Source organism: Hemiscyllium ocellatum, chromosome 4 (genome assembly GCF_020745735.1).
Source record: "Hemiscyllium ocellatum isolate sHemOce1 chromosome 4, sHemOce1.pat.X.cur, whole genome shotgun sequence".
In the NCBI taxonomy this organism is placed as follows: Eukaryota; Metazoa; Chordata; class Chondrichthyes; order Orectolobiformes; family Hemiscylliidae; genus Hemiscyllium; species Hemiscyllium ocellatum.
In genome coordinates, this window is record NC_083404.1 from 28,399,585 (window position 1) to 28,420,038 (window position 20,454).

Below are 20,454 nucleotides of genomic sequence, written 5' to 3' on the forward strand. Positions count from 1 at the left end.
GTACAGAACATTGGTGAGGCCACTTTCAGAATATTGCATGCAATTCTAGTTGCCCTTCCACAGGAAAGATGTTGTTAGACCTGAAACGGTGCAGAAAAGATTTACAAGGATGTTGTCAGGACCGGAGGGTTTGAGATATAGGGAGAGGCTGAATAGGCTGAGGCTATTTGCCCTGGAGTGTTGGAGGTTGAGGGGCAACCTTATAAAGTTTCATAAAATCATGAGCATGGGTAGGGTGAATAGCCAAGGTCTTTTTCCGAGGGTGGGGGAGTCCAAAATTAAAGGGCTAGTTTCAAGATGAGAGGAGAAAATTTAGAAAGGGCCAGCAGGGTAACTATTCCACACTGGGGGTGTTGTGTATGGAACAAGCTGCCAGAGGAAGAGATGAAGACAGGTGCAATTACAACATTTAAAAGGTGTGGGTATGGGTATATGAATAGGAAGGGCTTAGAGGAATATGGGCCAAATGCTGGCAAATGGGTCTTGGTCAGATGTTTGGTTAACACAGACAAGTTAGATTGAAGGGTCTGTTTGGCTGCTGTATAATTGGAGCCCCAGATCTGAAAAAAAATGTCTGCCCTTGTTTTGCAGTAATATTTTCCTGATGGCCCAATGGAGCATCCTTGCACTCCTGCTTTTGGTCCCAAAGGTCTTCCATTGTGGAGCTGAAGGTAAGTTGGCTTTCTGTAAATCAGCTAGCTGTTTACTGAACCCTTGTTCCAACCATTCTTGCTGTGCATTTAGGATTGGGTACGGTTATTTTTCTTTTATTTCATTGCTGTTTAAAAATTTGTTGATTCAGCTGCCTTTTATTGAATGGACTAGACACATCTTGATTGATTGTATATTAATTTTAAAATTAGCTCTTTCAGTTCCAAGAGCTCTGAGGCATGTTTGGTACTAGCAGATATATGTTCAAATACCAACACAATTTGCCTGTGATACAAATGAGTTGACCAAGTAGCAAGGCTTATTTTATGTTTTAGTAAGTTGCATACAAACGAGCATTTCAGTCATGAGGAGGAGTAGGCCAGTCAACCCTTCAAGCTTTCTCTGCTATTCAGTAAGACCATGGTTGATCTGAATGTAATCTCAAGTCTCCAGAACTTTCCAACAAGCACCAAGACATGGCTTGGCTGGTGGTGAGAAGGGGTCTGCTTGTGAGATCCTTTATGAATGCCCGGACTCTCTGCCGCACCGCACGCTGCCCTCGAAGCAGCTGCGGTGGGGGTCGAGTCTGTCACACACCTCCTTCTGGAATGTGCCTATGCAGAGGAAGTCTGGAGAGGAATGCAGTGGTGTTTGTCAAGGTTCGACCCCGTGCGCTGTTCCCCGGAACGCACACCGAGACGAGCATCAACTGCGCCTGGAGGATCATCAACTCGGTGAAGGACGCTCTCTGGGTGGTCCGAAACCTGTTGATCTTCCAGCTGAAGGAGTTGACCCCGACTGAGTGTTGCAGACTGGCACATTCCAAGGTCCAGGACTACGTGTTGAGGGACACGCTGAAGCTTGGGGCAGCTGCCGCCAAGGCGCGGTGAGGAAAGACCACCGTTTAACATCTGCCTGCCTAAAGAAGAACAGGGGGCCCATGCAGTCGTTTAGGCTCTGCTGACGCCTCAGCTAAATATATGGGCATAAGATTAAGAAATGCACAGACCTGTATATAACAATGATAATTTCTGATCTGTGTTGACATATGTATGGCATGACCAAATATACAGACTATCAAATTATTTTATGATTATTTTACGAATAAAGTATATTTTGAAATTTTAAAAAAGTGTAATCTCAAGTCTATATTCCTGCCACCCAATAATCTCTCAATCCCTTAACAAGAAGCAATCTACCTCAGTCTCAACAATATTCAAGGGGCCAAGGAGTGGCAGATGGAATAATAAACTATTTGGATGTGAGCATAGGAGGTACAATTGGAGGTGTAGAAGTCAGCAAAGAAAGTTACCTCAGAGTGCAACAGGATCTTGATCAGATGGGCCCATGGGCTGAGGAATGGCAGATGGAGTTTAATTTAGATAAATGTGAGGTGATGCATTTTGGAAAAGCGAGGCAGGGTAGGACTTATATACTTAATGGTAAGGTCCTAGGGAGTGTTGCTGAACAAAGAAACCTTGGATTGCTGGTTCATAGTTGCTTCAAAGTGGAGTCTCAGGTAGATCGGAAGGTGAAGAATGTGTTTAATATGCTTTCCTTTCTTGGTCACAGCATTGAGTATAGGAGTTGGGAGATCATGTTGCAGCTGTACAGGACATTGGTTAGGCCACTTTTGGAATATTGAGCGCAATTCTGGTCTCCCTCCTTTCGGAATGATGTTGTGAAACTTGAAAGGGTTCAGAACAGATTTACAAGGATGTTGTCAGGGTTTGAGAGTTGGAGTGACAGGGAGAGGCTGAATAGACTAGGGCTGTTTTCCCTGGAGCATCAGAGCATGAGGGGTGACCTCTCAGATGTTTATAAAATCATGAGGCACGGATAGGGTGAATAGACAATGCCTTTTCCCTGGGTTGGGGGAGCCTAGAACTGGCGGGCAAAAGTTTAGGGTGAGAGGAGAATGATTTAAAAGGGACCTAAGGGGCAATTATTTTCACGCAAAGGGTGGGATGTGTATGGATTAAGCTGCCAGAGGAAGTGGCGGAGGCTGGTACAATTGCAGCATTTAAAAGGTATCTGGATGGATACATGAATAGCAAGGGTTTAGGAGGATATAGGACAAGTGCTGGCAAATAGGACTAGATTAGTTTCAGACATGTGATTGGCATAGACAAGTTAAACCAAAGGGTCTGTTTTTGTGCTTAACATCTCTATGACTCTTCCTGATATCCTGATGGAAGCAGATTTTCAAATGGGCAGCACCTCATTCTAGGTCTAGAATCTCCCATAACAGGAACCAAGGAGGGGAGGCTCTTGTGGCATAGTGGTAGTGTCCCTGGCCCTGGACCAGAGAAGGCTGGATTCAAGTCCCACCAGCTCCAGAGGTGTGTAATAACATCTCTGAACAGGTTGATTAGAAAATAGGTTAAAAATTGATAAGAGGAACTAACCTCTGCTTCTGGATTTGATGTGCTTCAGTAAAAGTGCCTCTTATCCTTATAAACGGTAATGGATATAAGCCCAGCCTGTCCAATCTTTTCTCATAAGACAAACCTGCTCATTCCAGATATTGGTCAAGTAAACATCCTCTGAGTTGCCTCCAGTGTACTTGCATCCTCTTTAAATAAGGTTACCAATATTGTGCACAGTAATCCAAAGGCAGTCTCAGTCGTGCCCTGTGTAATTGAATTGTTTTGTACTCTATGACTCTATAATTGTATACAGTTCTGGTCACCACACTACCAGAAGGATGTGAATGCTTTGGAGAAGATAGAGAAAAGGTTTGTTAGGATGCTGCCTGGTATGGGGATTTTAAGCTATGAAGAAAGGTTGGCTAACCTTGGTTTTCATTGGAACGCAGGAGATTTAGGGGCAACATAATAGAAGTTCATTAAATTGTGAATGGCAAGGATAGTGTGGAAAGTGTGAGGCTTTTTCTCAGGTTGAAGAGGTCAATTACTAAGAGACACCGGTTCAAAGTGCAGGGGCCGGGGAGGGCAGTTCAAAAGAGATGTGCAAGGCAAGTTTTTCACACAAAGGGTGGTGAGTGTCTGGAATGCGCTGCCAGAAAAGGTGGGGAAAGCAGGTACAATAGCAGCATTCAAGAAGCATCTGGACAAATAAGTGTATATGAAGGGAATAGAGGGATATGGATCCTATAAGTGAAGACAGTTTTAGTGTGGAATTGCAAAATGTGGTGGCACATGCTTGGAGGGCCGAAGGGCCTGTCCCTGTGCTGTACTGTTCTTTGTTCGTTCTTAATTCCCCTCACAATAAGTGGTAACAATCTGTTGGCTTTCTGAATTACTTGCTAAAACTGTATACCTTTGCAATTGATGCACAAGAACATCAAGAACAATGTGTATCTCAGACCTGTGCAATGTCTTGCCATTTAGATAAAATGCATTTTTATTCTTGTGCCCGTATGAACAAATTCTCATCTAAGTTATATTCCATATTTGTGACATCTTTGTCCAATCACTTAACCCATCAAAGCTGTTTGTAAACTCAATTTTTCCTCATCATAACTTATGTTCTCACCTATCTCTGACTTGTCAACAGATTTGACAGCCAAGTCATTCATATAAATTATAAACAGTTGAGGTCCCAGCATCGATGCATATGGCACGCTCATTTTCACATCTCACTAACCAGAAAAAGATCTTGCTTTCTGCTAACCAGCCATCTTCCCTCCTTGTCAGTGTGCTACCTCCTACACCATGAGTTTTTTAAATTTCATACAATAACCATTGATGTGTAGTCTTATCAAATGTCATCTGTAATCTGCGTGCAGCACATTCACTGATCCTTTGTAGTTTATTCTTTATCCTTTATGCATTAAAACTCAAAGAATTGAAAGAGATTAGTCAGACATGATTATATTTCACAAAGCCATGTTGATTTTGCCTGATTACTTGAACTTACCCAAGTGCCCTGCTTTAACTTAGTGTCGTAGAATCTTGGAGATATACAGCCTGGAAACAGATCTTTTGGTTCAACTCATCCGGATATCCTAAATTAATCTAGTCCCATTGTCAGCATTTGGCCCATATCCTTTGGAATCCCTCCTATTCATATACCTAACCAGATGCCTTTTAAATGTTGTAATTGTACCAGCCTCCAGCAATTCATTCAATGCACACCACTCTTTGTGTGAAAAAGTTGCCCATTAGGTCCTTTTTAAATCCTACCCCTCTCACCGTAAGCCTTTGCCCTCTATTCTTAGACTCCTCCCCTATTCTGCTTATTAAATAGCTTCTAAAATTTCCCTACTCAAACTATTTCCAGATCTTGATGACCCAAACTTAGGTTATCTCTCTGTATTGGGTTAATATAATCATTAACTAAAAGCGCATTCCCTCCAGCTTTTCCAACTTTCTTCTCATTCCTTGGTGTTCTGTACCTTTCAATTAGGTCCCAGTCCATGTCACTGGGCAGCCGTGTCTCTGTAATAGTGGCCAGGATCATACTTATTTCTATTTGCAGAAACAGTTCCTCTGTTTTGTTTCGAATGCTATGTGTATTCAGTTACTGAGCCTTAGTAAACCATTTACTCTTTGTAGATTGTAATTTTATCTGTTGATTGACTTATAAATTGATGCACTCTATCCCTTCCTGTCTTGGTTTTATTTATTATTTCCTGTATTAATTCCTTTCTCTTTGGCCTTAACTCTGCTCTTTAATTTACCACTGTTTCCAAAATTTGATCCATTGCCCTACTACTCACTTTAAAATCCTCTCTAGTTCTCTAGTTATGCAGTTGGCAAGAACACCAGAGTAACTTGCTAGTCCATGGTCTCCACTGTGCTCATGAGCAGTCTCCCACTGCAAAACTTTGGTTAGCAGTTTCCGTGAACTTTTGTTTTGTGTACTATTAAATGACTCTAAACAGACAGGAGCTGAACTCCAGAGGTAAGTTCTTTTGGCATCAGTGCAACTTTTGATCCAGGTTGGTGTCAAAGAGCCCCGGAAAAAACTGGAATCAGTGAGTATTCAGGAATGATTTGCTGGTTGGAATCATACATAGCATGTGGGAAGATGGTAATCATAATTGCTGATAAGTGACAATACGCAATACTATCATGTCAGCTCAGACACTGAAACAATGCATAGACAACAGCCAGGCTTGGGCTGACAAATGATATATAGCACAGATGCCACACACGTGCCAGGCAATGACCATCTCCAGTGAGGGAGAACCTAACCATCTCCCCTCATATTAAATTGCTGCCATCGCTGAATCCTTCACTGCTAACTTCCTGGGAGTTACCATTTACCAAAACTGAACTGGACCAGATATATAAATACAGTGGCTACAAGAGCAGGGCAAAAGCTGGGAATTTTGTGGCAAAGAACTGGCCACCTATCTCCCAAAAGCCAATCCATCACCTCAAAAGCAAGTCAGGAGTATAATGGAATGCTTTCATTGAGATGAGCATAGCTCTAGCAATGCAGGAAGCTTGACACCGTCCAGGATAAAATTTGATTGACAACCCAGCTAACACATTCAGTTTTCACTCCCTTCCTCAGTGACACATAATGACACAATTTGTAAGGTGCACTGCAACAACTCACTAAAGCTCCTTGAGGCAGCACCTTCTAAACTCATGGCCTGAATGCTTACAGAGGCAGCAGCTGCATGGGAACACTATATCTTCAAATTTCTTCTCCACACTACATACCATCCTGACTTAAATCTACATCACTTTCCCATCACTGCTATTGGGTCAAATTCCTGGAGCTCCATCTGGAATAGTATATGGTTTTACCCATGTTTTCTTTTATTGCAGCATTTTAAGAAAGCTACTCACTGCCACTTTGAGGGTAGTTAAGGGTAGGCAATAAATCCTGGCTGAATTAGTGAAATTCGCATCCTGTGAATAAATGATCAAATAAATTCGGGACCACAGTGCACCCAGTAGTCTTACACCTTTTGCTGGCATCCTGTCTTCCCAATTAAACTATGGAATCCTTTTCAATTAGCAATTATTTGCTATTAGTGATGATTTATTGCATTTGTATACCAGCTTGTTAAATTTCCTTGCTTGTCACTGATTTGTGATGTTCTTTCTAACAATACAGATATGTTCACAAGCCAGGTCTATCGGGTTGGATTGATTGTTTGATGACCTGTTGGTCCATGAGGAATGTTTACATTCTCACCTACGGATTGCCCTCAGATTGTTCACGCTGTTGCAGATTGAGCTTCCGTAGCTTCCTGATCTTGAATTGAATTGAATTTATTGTCATGTGTACCGAGGCACAGTGAAAAGCTTTGTCTTCTAAGCAATACAGATAGATCATATGGTTAAGTAGCATACATACGTGAATCATAAGTAAACAGCGGCAAAAATAAAAACAGGAGAATGTTAAGAGTTTGTGAATCCATTCAGTATTCTAACAATAGGGTAGAAACTGTTGTCAAACTGGCAGGTGTGTATGTTTAGGCTTCTGTACCTTCTCCCCGATGGTAGAGGTTGTAGAAAAACATTGCCAAGGTGGGATGGATCTTTAAGAATGCTGGCAGCCTTTCTTTGACAGCGGGCCTGGTAGATGGATTCTATAGATGGGAATTTGGTCTTTGTGATTGTGGGGCCAAGTTCACCACTCTCTGTAGCTGTCTCCAGTCTTGAATGGTACAGTTGCCATACCAGTTAGTGATACATCCAGTCAGAATGCTCTCGATGGCACACCTATAAACATTGGCAAGGGTATTCGCTGTCATGCCAAATTTCCTCAGCTGCCTGAGAAAGAGACGACGTTGTTGGGCCTTTGTAACCAGTGCATCCACATGGAGAGTCCAAGAAAGCTTGTTGTGGATGACCACTCCCAGGAGCTTGACCAGCTCTGTGCTGTTAATGTGTAGGGGTGTATGAGTAACATCCCGCCGATCTTGATGTAGAAGCAGAAGCTAGCCATTCAGCCCATTGAATCTGCTCTGCGATTCATTAAGATCATTGCCAATTTGACAATCCTCAACTCCACTTTCCTGCCTGTTCCCCATAATCCTTGATTCCTTTACTAATTAAAAATTTATCCATCTCAGCCTTGAATCTACTTAATGATTGAGGCTGTATAGACCTGTAAGAATTCTGTGGATTGACTACTATCTGAGAGAATAAATTTTTCCTCATCTCTGATTTAAAAGGGTGACTCCTGGAATATGCCCACTTGTCCAAGCCTCCTCCACAAAGAGAAACAACCTTTCCACATCTAACGAGTCAAATTCCCTGAGAATCTTGTATATTCAATAAGGTCACCTCTCGTTCTTGAAACTCCAATGTGTATGAGCCCAAACCTAGATCTCCTCAGTGTTGCTGCATACGTGGTATCAGCCTAGTGAACCTTCTCTGAATTGCTTCCAGTGCCAGTGTATCTTTCCTTAGGTAAGGGACTCAAAATGTTCATAGTTTTCTAATACCTTGTGTAGTTTTAGCAAAATGTTCATTTTCATAAACCATTCTATTTCCTATTGAGAAATTTGACTTGAGAGGCCAATTGAATGTTAGTTGCCTCAATTTTCGTTGGACAAACATTGGTACCTATGAACTCGATATGGCTTGGTCACTGGCAGTAATGAAGGAAATTTTCTTGTGGAAAAGCTGGTTGAAGAGATAAATACTATGTTAAATTGTCCCGATAAGAAAAAATGAAAAAGTGCTCCACGTAAGTGAAACCAATGAATGATTTTGTTGAATACTTTGGTACTGGTCCAGAATTGATTATTAAATACATCAGCTTTGGATTCAGCCCATAAATGTGGAGTATCTTTAGGGCATGATTCATATTTTGTTAGAATAGAGATGTTTAAGTACACCTGCATGGTCAAGGAGGTGTGTTTCAATTCATGCTTAGACTATTTTCTTTGTAGGTAAGTTTGATGACTTTAATTGAGTGTGATAAAAGTAGATTTTACATTTTTTACTTTTAAGATTGCTTAATCACAAAAACTTTTGAAACAGTTTAACGAAATGCCTGAAAAGGTTGTCTCTGGTCATTCTAACATTGTGCAAAATTTGCCCATCTATTTTTCTGTGAATGTGTAGATGAAGGAAGCTCAAGTCTTCAATGCATATGTGAGGGCAGTACCTGTGGAATAAAGACTGAATGCAGTGGTCTACGGTGTTTTGCTTCAGTGACACAAAATGGAGATATTTCGGTGTACCAGAAAGGTTGCTTTGATTCACTTGAAAAAGTTGAAATGTTATGCAAGATCTTACCCTCAGAACGTTCTGTTGTGCGGTGCTGCAATGAAAGCCTGTGCAACAGGAATATCACAGCAATGCCTCTTCTTTCTCAAGGTAAGGATTCGGATCTCTTGGTTTTTTTTAAACAAGAAACATGGGACAAATGTATATGTTATTGTTTGCTTGAGCACTTTAGCATATTCCACTGGCACGTTTGCCAAATAGCACGCAGATCCTATTAACATCCATGGGTCTTATCCAGTGTGTTTCTGACTTTGGCATTGCCAGTAGTACTCTGCCATTCATTTATTGTTAACTTTGCAGAACCTATATCTTTTACTTTATTCTTTTATCAATTTTGATTTGGAGCTGGGAACTGAGAGCTAACGATGACTTTTGGACTATGGGTAACAGCTTGCGTTAAAAGGAAAGCAGACTAAACAATCTATCTTCATGAGACTAGGCCTGGAAGTAATTGCAGGTTGGTTCCTAATTGAAAGGTTCTACAGAAAATTAACCAAGAAGCCATCATCCATCTCTGTGGAACAAATCATTATGAAAACCACCTAAATACTCTAGCTAGTTTGTTATTTTCTTTTGTTTATTCCTTAACTGTTTGTTTGTCTATCTCTTCTGTGAATGGGGCTGAGAACAAAGACTTTTGGGCTTAAGGCAAAGATCATTTAGATTATTTTGTTTAATTTTGCTCCATTAAAGTTGCCATATTGTTAATTAATTAAGTTTTTGTTTTAAGATCGAAACCTGTATCTAGTATTATTTACTGGTTAGGAAACATTGGGTCAATTTTGAGAGTTTTTGAAGGCTTTAATTTTACCGTGTTGTGAACACAGAGATAGAAAGACGGATTTGATTCAGCTCTGTTGCACTGTCCTAACCATAATGTTTTGTAATGTTACTATATTTACAAGCATCATAGCCTGCAAAAATTGAAGAAGGGGTTTGCACTTCAAAACAGCCTGAACTGCTAGAAGAAGACATTTGTGTTATTCACAGTGGTGTGCCCAAGATTATTGAATTTACACATTGGCAAGCTTGACTGTCTGGTTTTACAGCCATTTTTATTCTTTAAGGGTTTTCCTTTGCGTGAACAATGTTAAATATGCAAGTAAAACAAGAATATACGAATGTGCAATCTGTTGCAGTCAGTTCGTGCAACCTTTGGAATGTTGCACAGATGGTAACAGAATGCCATTCTGACAGTAGTTTGAAGGCAACCAGTGAGATAATTTATTTAGTGTCGTGTTTCAAAGACTGGATACTCCGTAGGTATATAGTGTGAGCAGAGCAGGCAAGTAATTGTCCTGACCTCCAGTAACAGTTTTTTAATACTCTTTCTCAGATGCATTGCCTATGAAGCACGACACATAACCCTTACTGTGACTGATCTCAATGTGATTTGATTTTGTTTCTAATAACTGATCTTTTCTACATCTCTAATTAATACAACATCACAGGAAGTAATGTGCAGCTTCGCAGTCTCAAAAATGTGTGAAATCAAATAATTAGTGGTCTTTATATGTTCCCTGCCTACGTTACTAAGGTTAATTGAAATCTATGCAGGTTCTAAAATCATTTGACTGTCTCTGATTTGAACTGCAAAATTAAGAAATGCCTTACTACTTAACATAGAAAAATACAGCGCAGTACAGGCCCTTCGGCCCTCGATGTTGCGCCGACCAAATCCTACCTAACCTACACTAGCCCAATAACTTCCATATGCCTATCCAATGCCTGCTTAAATGACCATAAAGAGGGAGAGTTCACCACTGCTACTGGCAGGGCATTCCATGAACTCTCAACCCGCTGCGTAAAGCATCTACCCCTAACATCTGTCCTATACCTACCACCCCTTAATTTAAAGCTGTGTCCCCTAATAACAGTTGACTCCATTAGCGGTAAAAGGTTCTCAGTGTCTACCCTATCTAAACCCCTAATCATCTTATACAACTCTATCAAATCTCCCCTAAACCTTCTTTTCTCCAATGAGAATAGCCCCAAGTGCCTCAGCCTTTCCTCATACGATCTTCCTACCATGCCAGGCAACATCCTGGTAAACCTCCTCTGCACTCGTTCCAATGCCTCCACATCCTTCCTATAGTATGGCGACCAAAACTGCACACAATACTCCAGATGAGGCCGCACCAGAGTCTTATACAACTGCAACATGACCTCAGGACTCCGGAACTCAATTCCTCTACCAATAAAGCCCAGTACACCATATGCCTTCCTCACAGCACTTAGCAAGAGTCAATGGATTTTATTGTACAGTAAGACCCCACTTCAAATAAAAGGTGTTGGCGAAACTCAGCAGGTCTGGCTGTATCTGCAAAGTTAATGTTTTAAGTCCAATAATGATTTTTCAAAACTAAAGAATTGGAAATGTGATGGTTTCAAGTTGTTGCTAAAATTGGATGGAGGTCAAGTTGAACAGAATGGGAAGGACAAGAACAGGCAAGAAAAATTAGCAGTCAGAACTATTGTGGAACAAAGGCATAGTGAGTGGATCTTATTTTAGTAACAACGCATTAGTCCAGAGTAGGTGTTACTAGCGGAATAAAGGTCAGGTCTGACTGAAAACAAAAACATGCAAAACAAGATACAAACACTGAAAAGAAAACTATCAATCAGATAAGAGTTTATGGTCTGAACCTGTTGAACTTGATATTAAATTCATAAAGTAACAAATTCCCAAATTTGGTCAATGAGATATCGTTCCTTGAGCTTGTGTGAAATGGTGTAGCAGGCCTGAGATGTAAACGTGAGCTTGAGAGTAAGTTGGTATGTGGAATTGGCAACAGCCTAGAAAGTCTTGGTCATGCTTATGGACTGAATGGAGGTGTTCCTCATTTAACTTGCCCCAAGGAAATGAGGATTACAAGGATAGGGTGGGGAGGGTGGTGCCTGGATGGAATGCTCTTCAGAGGAGCAGTGTGGACTCAATGGGCCAAATGGCAAGCTTCCATACTGCAGAAATTCTCTAATTCCAAATAGCATTCTTTCACTCTCATGATCATTTTACCCAGTATTTTCATTTGCCATCATGACCTTCATTTTACAGTAGTTTCCTGCTAGTCAGACATAAGACTGCATGATCTGAATGGCAGATTTTGAAGCTGCCTTTCCCACTCAGTGTTCCCTTTATGCCAATTCTCCAGCTTGAGATCTTCCCCTCTTCCTAACCCACTGTCTTGCTGTCACCTGACTTTTTCCCCTCCCAACCCACCTTTGAAGGGAAGCAGCAAGCAAAAGAGTTGGGAGTGAAAGATTCAGTGAGAGTCCAGAGTCGCACGTTGAAAGGCTAAAGGAAGAAGGTGGCTTAAGGATTGGTAGAGATTGTGAGTAACGAGGTAAACGACTAGAAAGTGCGTTCAAATGCAGGTAAAACTGCAAGTCGACAGATTAGTGAGAAGAAAGATCTGCATGTAACTAAGTTAGTAGATATCTTTTGAAGACTATATAGATTCTTGAGGGATAATTTTGAAAAGATGTAAAGAAAAAGAAAATGTTAAATAGTTCTTAGTAATTTTATTGTGTTTAGATTTCAGAATCTGTAAACCCAAAGCAACATCAATAAAGTTTGTGAACAAATTGGCCTTGCTAAATTGTCCGTAGTGTTAGGTGAAGGGGTAAATGTAGGGGAATGGGTCTGGGTGCGTTGCACTTCGGCAGGTCGGTGTGAACTTGTTGGGCCGAAGGGCCTGTTTCCACACTGTAAGTAATCTAATCTAATCTAAAAACCCTGGGAGATAAAGAATCTTTAAAGGAAACTGCAAATTTCTGTCTAACCATGCTTGAGTAAAATCCCCAGTGTCCACATTTGAAATATGCAAATTGACTACATTAATTGGCATTGCATTCGGATCATCCATTTACATTAACATTCATTTCAAAGCTGCAATGTATAGCAACCTTAGTACTGTTTATTTCTCGTGAAATCAGCTTTCTTGCTCACCTGTGATATTTTAGGAGTGACATACTCATGAAAATCAGTTGTATTTTTTAAATGTATGTTTCTATTTAACAGCATTTTGTTTGTAAAGAATAGATTGTACTAGATGAATCTAATTTTTGAAACCACGCATTAAGTAGTGGACAGGAGAATTGACAACCAATTATTGACCTGGTTTGGAAACTGGCTAAGCTGCTGCAGATAGTAGGGACAATAGGCAGGTTGATCTTGGATGAACTTTGAAGTAGGGTTCACAGTAATGTGGTTGCCTCTTAGTAATGTCACTGGGTTAGTAATCCAAAGGCTCAGGCAAACGCTTTGGGAACATGGCTCAATTAGCACCATGACAGTTGGTGCAATTTAAATTGAATCTTATCAGTCTGGAATTGAAAGTTAATGTCAGTAATGGTGATCCTGAAAGTATCATTTGTCATAAAATCCTAACTAGTTCACTGTATCCTGATGTACTGTAGAAAGGAAATCTGCGAATTTTAAATACACTGTCCTAAATATGACGCCAAACCTAATGCACTGTAGCTGATCCTTAATTCCCCTCTGAAATGATGATTAGAGATGGGCAGCAAATGCCAGCCTTGCCTGCAGTACCCCCATTTCATTTCAAAGTTAAAAAGGAAGTGATTCCAAGCACCAGCCCAGATCTCACTCCTTCATTCTTGCTTTCCATTTTCAAATGCTTTGATTGCAGTTAATGCATTTTTCAATTTGGAGATGCCAGTGTGGTACAAAGTTAAAAATCACACAACAGGTTTATTTGGAAGCACTGTAAATCTGGTTTTTGGATTAGAATCAGTCTGACCATTGTGGCACAGACAGTCTCACACAGAGCAGCTCACACCTTCAATGCATTGTCTGGGCCGACATGCCACCAGTTGTTAAAGTTCACCTTGAGAATGTAACTTTTTAAAAGGTTTTGCGAGTTACAGATGAAAGAACTGAAATCAACGTGGTCATTCTAAAAGATGAGAGACTTAACAAACAAACCGGGTATTTTTCAATATATAATTTCAGTTATGTGACACTGTAAACTTTTGCTATAAATTCTGTTTCTTACGATCTTATACTCCACAACCACCTGATGAAGGAGCAGCGCTCCTAAAGCTAGTGCTTCCATAACTTGGTGTTGTGATTTTTAACTTTGAACACTTTTCTCTTTTGCTATGCATCCCAAGGAATCCTTTTTCCCAATGAACTTCTCTAAAACATAATTGAAAAATAACACTGTCCTAGCATCTCCTTTGATATGTGTGTGGGATTGTGCATATTCTATGAGAGAAATGTTATTTCTTTTAAGAAAACCATTAAAACCATCAGCATTAACACAATGAAAATGGATTATTTTATTAATTTTTGTTTCTTTTTGTTTCAGCACCAAAGGAAGAACCAATCGACTACAGTGTGGAGACATTAATCATTTTTGTAGTTAGTCCAGTTATAGTGCTGGTAGTTTTGTCTGTGGTCGCTGTCTTGATTTGCCGCAAAATTCACCAGAACAGGATGCAACGGTTACATGCCCATGATGCTGAAAATGGAGCAATTGATGGCCTTATAGCTTCCAATGTGGGAGATAGTACACTTGCGGTAATCAGTTCCTTTTTGTTGTTAAACTTTTGTGAACCAAATAGGTGTTTCAATATGAAAAGGATGTTGACTGCGGCTACACTATAAGATTCAGTCACTACTTTGGTATATGATTAGTTCATTCATTCGTCTAAATACAGTTTGTAGCCTTCAGTGAATGGGGTTAATGTCAAATTCCATAAAAAAATGTTTTAAAAGCCATAGCAAGCTTCGTTTTCTCTGTTTTTAAAATGAAATACTTAGGTTTAATTGTGCTCATGGGCACATAAATCTTGAAATGGTGGTTAGAGAGAGTGAGCCTGAATAGGGACCAAAAAGGGGATTTGGGCAAAGGCATGACTGGCGTCCTAAATGAATATCTGAACATCTATTTTTGCTAAAGATGGAGATACCGTCAAAGAAATGCTTGGAGACAAGGTGATTCAGGCATTAGAATTGAAAACGTGATTTCAAAATTGAAACATGATGGTACTGGATAGGCTGTCGGCTTAAATTTTGATGAGACACTAGAACCAAATGAGATGCTTCCAACGATAGTGAGGGAAGTGACTGTGGAAAATGCAGAGGCATTGTTCAAAATTATCCAAGCTTCCTTAGATGCAGGCTTGGTGCTAGGGGTATGGAGAATTGCAGATGTTACACCTTTTCGTAAAAATAAGTTTGCCAACTATGGTTAAATTTTCCTTGAGTTTTTTGAGCTAGCTGATGGGGAGAAGGGTGTAATGATGTTCATGAACTACATATGGGCTTTCAAAACTTATTTGATAAGGGTTTTTCACAACAGACTTAGTTCATAAGTCATGGTTCATGGGATAAAAAGAACTGTAACAAATGGAAATGAATTTTGCTCTTTTCCAGATTGAGGGAAGATTTATAATGGAGTTGCACAAGGATTGGTGTTAGAACCTAGCTGTTCCTCTTATATCAATGATCTGTATGTTTGCAAACATGTTCAAAAGTTTGTAAATGATATAAAACTTGTAAATTTTGTGAAACGTAGTGGATAGCATAGAGCTTCAAAAGATAAGTTGAAGTTTAGATTTCATGCAGAGAAGTGATTCTTTTTGGTAGGAAGAACAGGGAAAGGTAACAGGGTACAATTCTGAAGGTGTGCAGGAGCCACACAACCCAAATGTAAATGTACATCATTAAAGAGAGTGAGAGAGGCTGAGAACATTTAATAAAGCAAACAGTATCCAAGGTTTTATTAAGATGAGCATAGCATGGAAAAACAAGGAACTTGTGTTAAACTTGCATAAAGCATTCAGCTGGATCATTATGTACACTTTTGAACACCACAGCCTTAGAGGGACTGCAGAAAAGATTAACCAAATTGGTTCCAAGGATGAAAAAACTGAAGTATTTAGAAAGGTTGGAGAGGTTTCATTGCCATTGATCTTCTAGATGGTAGTGATTTCCTAGGAGGGTTTCCTGGGTGAAGTCGAAGGAGCCCGACTTATGGTACGCACTGCTTCTACTGGGCCTTGGTGGTGGAAGGATTGAATGTTTGAGGACTTAATGCCAATCAAATGTTTTGTCCTGGATGGTGGGAAGCTTCTTGAGTGTTGTTAGAACTATACTCCTACAGGCAAGTGGGGAGCAACGTATCACATTCCTAACTTGTGCTTTGTAGATGGTAGGCAGGCTTTAGGTTGTCATGAAGTCAGTTACTTGCTGCAGGATTCCTAGCCTGTGACTTGCTCTAGGAGTCACAGTATTTATGTGGCAAGTTTGGTTCAGTTTCCAGTCAATGATAACTCCAAGAATGATGTGAGCAGGGGATTGAACAATGGTAATGCCATTGAATGTCAACAGATGATGATTAGGTTCTCTCATTGGATAGTCACAGCCTGGCACTTTTCTGGTGTGAATATTATTTGCCACTTTTGAAAAAGAGCCTTCTGTCACCCTGCATGCTTGCTTTCAAAACTGTGCTCAAAGTTCTTGCAAAATCAGCTAAATTAATTGTACCATTTAATTCTCACTTCAGTTTTAGTGAAGATGAGTTCCGGAGAGTGGGGAATCAGCAAGGAATAAGTTTAAGATACCAGACTTTCTATTCAGTTATCTCTCGGTAACTAATATTGCCTTTTTAAAAATCAGCTTGTGGCATGCTACGTTAATCTTTGTTTTGATGTCCCAATGTTTTCTCAGCCTCTGACTCAACATAAACTAAATCCCAAGAGAACAGTTGTGAAAATATTATTTAGGTCAGACTTCAAATATGACTCTAAAGTATTGTAACCAGATATTACTGATTTCCACTTCTATATTGTTGTTTTTTTATTCTTTATTCTTAGGATTTGCTTGATCACTCTCGTACATCAGGCAGTGGATCGGGTTTGCCGTTTTTAGTACAACGCACAGTTGCCAGACAAATTACTTTGATGGAGTGTGTAGGTGAGTAAAGCAAGATGCAGCTTAGATCATAAGACCAAAAGAAATAGGAACATTCGGCCCCTGCTGTGTCATTCAGTAACATTATGGCTGATCCAACATTCTTTGGCTCCACTTTCCTGCGTTTTCCCTGTAGTCCTTTATTCTCCCACTGAACAAGAAACTGTTTAACTTGAGTAATGTTTACATAAAATAGACTTTTTGGCTATGTCACTGGGCAAACAAGAATATGGACATTTCAGTTAGTTTGCTGGAATTAGAGATTGTTGATGACAGACTTGTTTGTCACTGTTGTCACTGTCACTTAGTGCATTGTGGCCCATTGACTGTTAAAAAGCAGTCCTTGTAACTATTCAAATGTCTGTAGAAGCTGTCATTTTCAAAGTGGATTGAGAGCAGAAAAATGGTTAAACAATTTTAAATTTAATGAAGTACAAATTAATAAAAGAATAAAAACTAGGTTTTTTGGTATTTGAGTTGGAAAATATTACAGTCACTCTACTGTAAAAATGATCGACCCATTTAGACAGGAATTTCCCGAAACCAGTTTCCAAAGCTTTTACTGTTCTTTACAAAATGGCCAAATGTTTGCAAAAGTGTAAGGTTTTGGTTTAACATGCCAAACATCTAGAAAAATTTTATCTGCATAAATAAAAAGTTATCATATTAAGAGGGCAAATATGTTTACACACATTAACCAGCTTTTAACATATTAACTATTAAGAAGTCAAATTTTATAATCCAGACAGTAAAGCAAAACATGCAGCACACACATTTACACTGTTTCCTTGCTCTCCTAATAACGAATCTTGTGGGTAGAGCAACTGAGTAAACAAAATTTCAAGGTTTGCTCAAATATTAAATGTTGATATTTTGTAAAAATTTGTGATATGCTAAAACAAATTCTGATTTTTTTTTTCCCTGTGTATCCCCAAATCATGAATTATGGAATGGGCTTATCAATAGCAATCACAACAACAGAGATTTAAAAAAACGGTTGTATTGTGAAAACTCTAATTGTAATATATTATCAAAGCTAAAGATGACAACAGATACCAAATGCCAAACTTTATAAAGATGGCAGTTTCAAATTGTTCCTCAAAATAATAAATATAAGGGATAAAAAGCCACCTGAATGTCCCAACCAAATCTATGGGAGAATGAATAGTTAGTGACACTGAACAAAAACAATACTCGAGAGTAGCATGCTCCAAAACTGTTAGAAACTCACCTGATGTTTACAGGGCAAAATATAAAATAGTTGTGGCAACTGGTTTATGTATTATAGTACTTGTGTAATAAGTCTAGGTATGATAAAATATCAATATGCATTATAGATATAATATCTGTGCCAAATTTGGGAAATTGCTAGAATGCAGGTTACTCTGTTTAGCAGTTGGCTTATTTATTTTAGATCGCCACTGCCTTGTATTCATTTTGCTTTTGCCCCACTGTATCTAAACATGCTATTTGTTGCCCCATATCTGTTAATCTGATAATTTGCTTGATGCTTTTCTGGAATTCAGCTTTATTTCCAACATTATTGCATCCAACTGAGAACTAGAAAATGTAAGATAAATTGACAACCCCGCAATGTTTCTATGGAAAAGTGGTTATAAATTTCTATTGAAAGTGGTTATAAGTCTTTGATCAACATCTTCATCTTAAATTGTTGGTTCAGCCTAAAGAGCTCAGAAAAGGAAGTATGATTCCTTTACCAACGCACAATAAATGCCTGCATCACAAAATATAGCCAAACAACTACTAAAACAAGTTTCCTTTTCTCCCCACCTTAAATAGGAAAGGGTCGCTATGGAGAAGTTTGGAGAGGCCAGTGGCAAGGAGAAAATGTTGCGGTAAAAATCTTCTCATCTAGAGATGAGAAATCTTGGTTTAGAGAGACTGAAATTTATAATACTGTTCTTCTTCGCCACGAGAATATATTAGGTGAGAAATAGTTTATATATACCCTTGCTTTTGATGCACATTGTGAAATTCAAACTGATTTTCATGATAGACAATATAAAATTCAGTAAAGCAAGTAAGACATCAAGTAAAAGGAGAGGAAGATGCCTGTTGCTTGAGATGAATATTCATGCAGTAATAACAGCTACCTTGCCACCAACATGTGAGAATACCAGCAAAGTAGCTAACTTCATTTATAAAAATGAAAGCAAAATGCTATAAACACAGCAAGCCAGACAGCATCCGTGAAAAGAACTGGAGGCACATTTGCACGTGTAGCAACTGAAGTAATTGAAATCTAAGCCATAATGCTAGCGTTACTAACAATATAAACCAAAAGGTGTTAAAATCACAACATGAGTGCACTTTCAAACATGGCAACCCTGCATACAGTGAAACAACAATTAAAGCAACACATCAGTAGCTGTTGGCCACAACAAATGACTAGTCAGGACGTAATGGTTTTAAGTGCAGGCCTCTTTCATAGGTCCCTGGCATCACAGGGGCCAGTCTTCATCCAATTAGATTTACTCCATGTGATACAAAACAAATGGCTGAACACAGTGGATGCTACGTAGGCTTTAGGCTCAGATAACATTTTGTCAAGATTCCTGAAGATACTGTGTATCTACCTTACAGTTAGCCAAGATGATGTGGGAAAACTCTCCATTGGCTGGAGTCATAACGAGCACAAAGGAAGATAGTTGTGGTCGTTGGAACTCGGGCGTCTCTGCAGGAGTTCTTCAGGGCATTGTTCTTGGCCCAACCATTTTCTGCTGTATCATCAGTGACCTCCCCTCAAACATAATGTCAGAAGTGGGAGTGCTTGCTGCTGATTGTGCAATGTTCATACCATTTTTGTATCTCCTTAAATACTGAAACAGTCTATATCTCCAAGTGCTCTAATCATGGACAATATCCAAGTGTGGGCTGACAAGTGGCAATATTTATACCACACGAAAGCCAGTCAATGACCATCTCCAACATGAGAGAATCTAACCAAACCCTTAACACTCATTATCATTGCTAAATGCCCCCACAGTCAACATCCTGAGATTGCCATTAATCAAAAATTGGATTGGCATAAGCATATAAATATTGTGACTACAAGAGCTGGTCAGATCCTAGGAATTCTACACTGATTCTCACTGCCTGACTCCCCAAAACCTGGCCAACATCTATATGGCACAAGACAGAAGTATGATGACGCACTACCCACTTGCCCAGGTGAGTGCCACTCCAGCAACACTTAGGAAGCTTAGAACACTACATCCAGGATATAGTAGCCCACGTAACTGGCTCTGCAAGCGATCACTCCCTTCACTACCTACATTCAGTAGTAGCAGCGTGAACCATCTACAAGATGCACTGCAGAAATTCAAAGGTTCTTCAGAGTATCTAGAAAGACAATGGCAACATAAATATGGGAATTCATCAACCTGCGAGTTCACCTCCAAACTACTCATCATCCTGAATGGGAAATATATTGCTTCAATATCACTGGGTTAAAACCCTAGAACTCCCTCCAGAATAGCACCGCAGGAATGTTTACACCAAATGGACTGCAGCAGTTCTAGGAAGCAACTCACCACCACCTTCTGAAGTGTAACTAGTGTTGAGCAAGAAATGCTGGCCTGCCAGAGTGCTGATATTGGAACGATGTTTTTTTCAAAGAAAACTGTAGTAGAGGGGAGATCCTCAAGTGACTGTAACTCTTCAGCTGCTCAC

At 39.6% G+C, this 20,454-nt stretch overlaps 1 protein-coding gene across 1 annotated transcript in view; it reads left to right on the forward strand.

Moving 5' to 3' along the window:
• Positions 1 to 20,454, forward strand: part of LOC132811730 (activin receptor type-1-like) — a 45,649-nt gene that overhangs the window by 15,006 nt on the left and 10,189 nt on the right. Inside the window, exons 2-6 of the mRNA XM_060822841.1 lie at positions 592 to 671; positions 8,655 to 8,909; positions 14,153 to 14,364; positions 16,665 to 16,764; positions 18,562 to 18,708. Coding sequence (XP_060678824.1) covers positions 605 to 671; positions 8,655 to 8,909; positions 14,153 to 14,364; positions 16,665 to 16,764; positions 18,562 to 18,708 — 781 coding nt within the window. The 5' untranslated portion in view covers positions 592 to 604. The remainder of the gene's footprint in view (positions 1 to 591; positions 672 to 8,654; positions 8,910 to 14,152; positions 14,365 to 16,664; positions 16,765 to 18,561; positions 18,709 to 20,454) is intronic.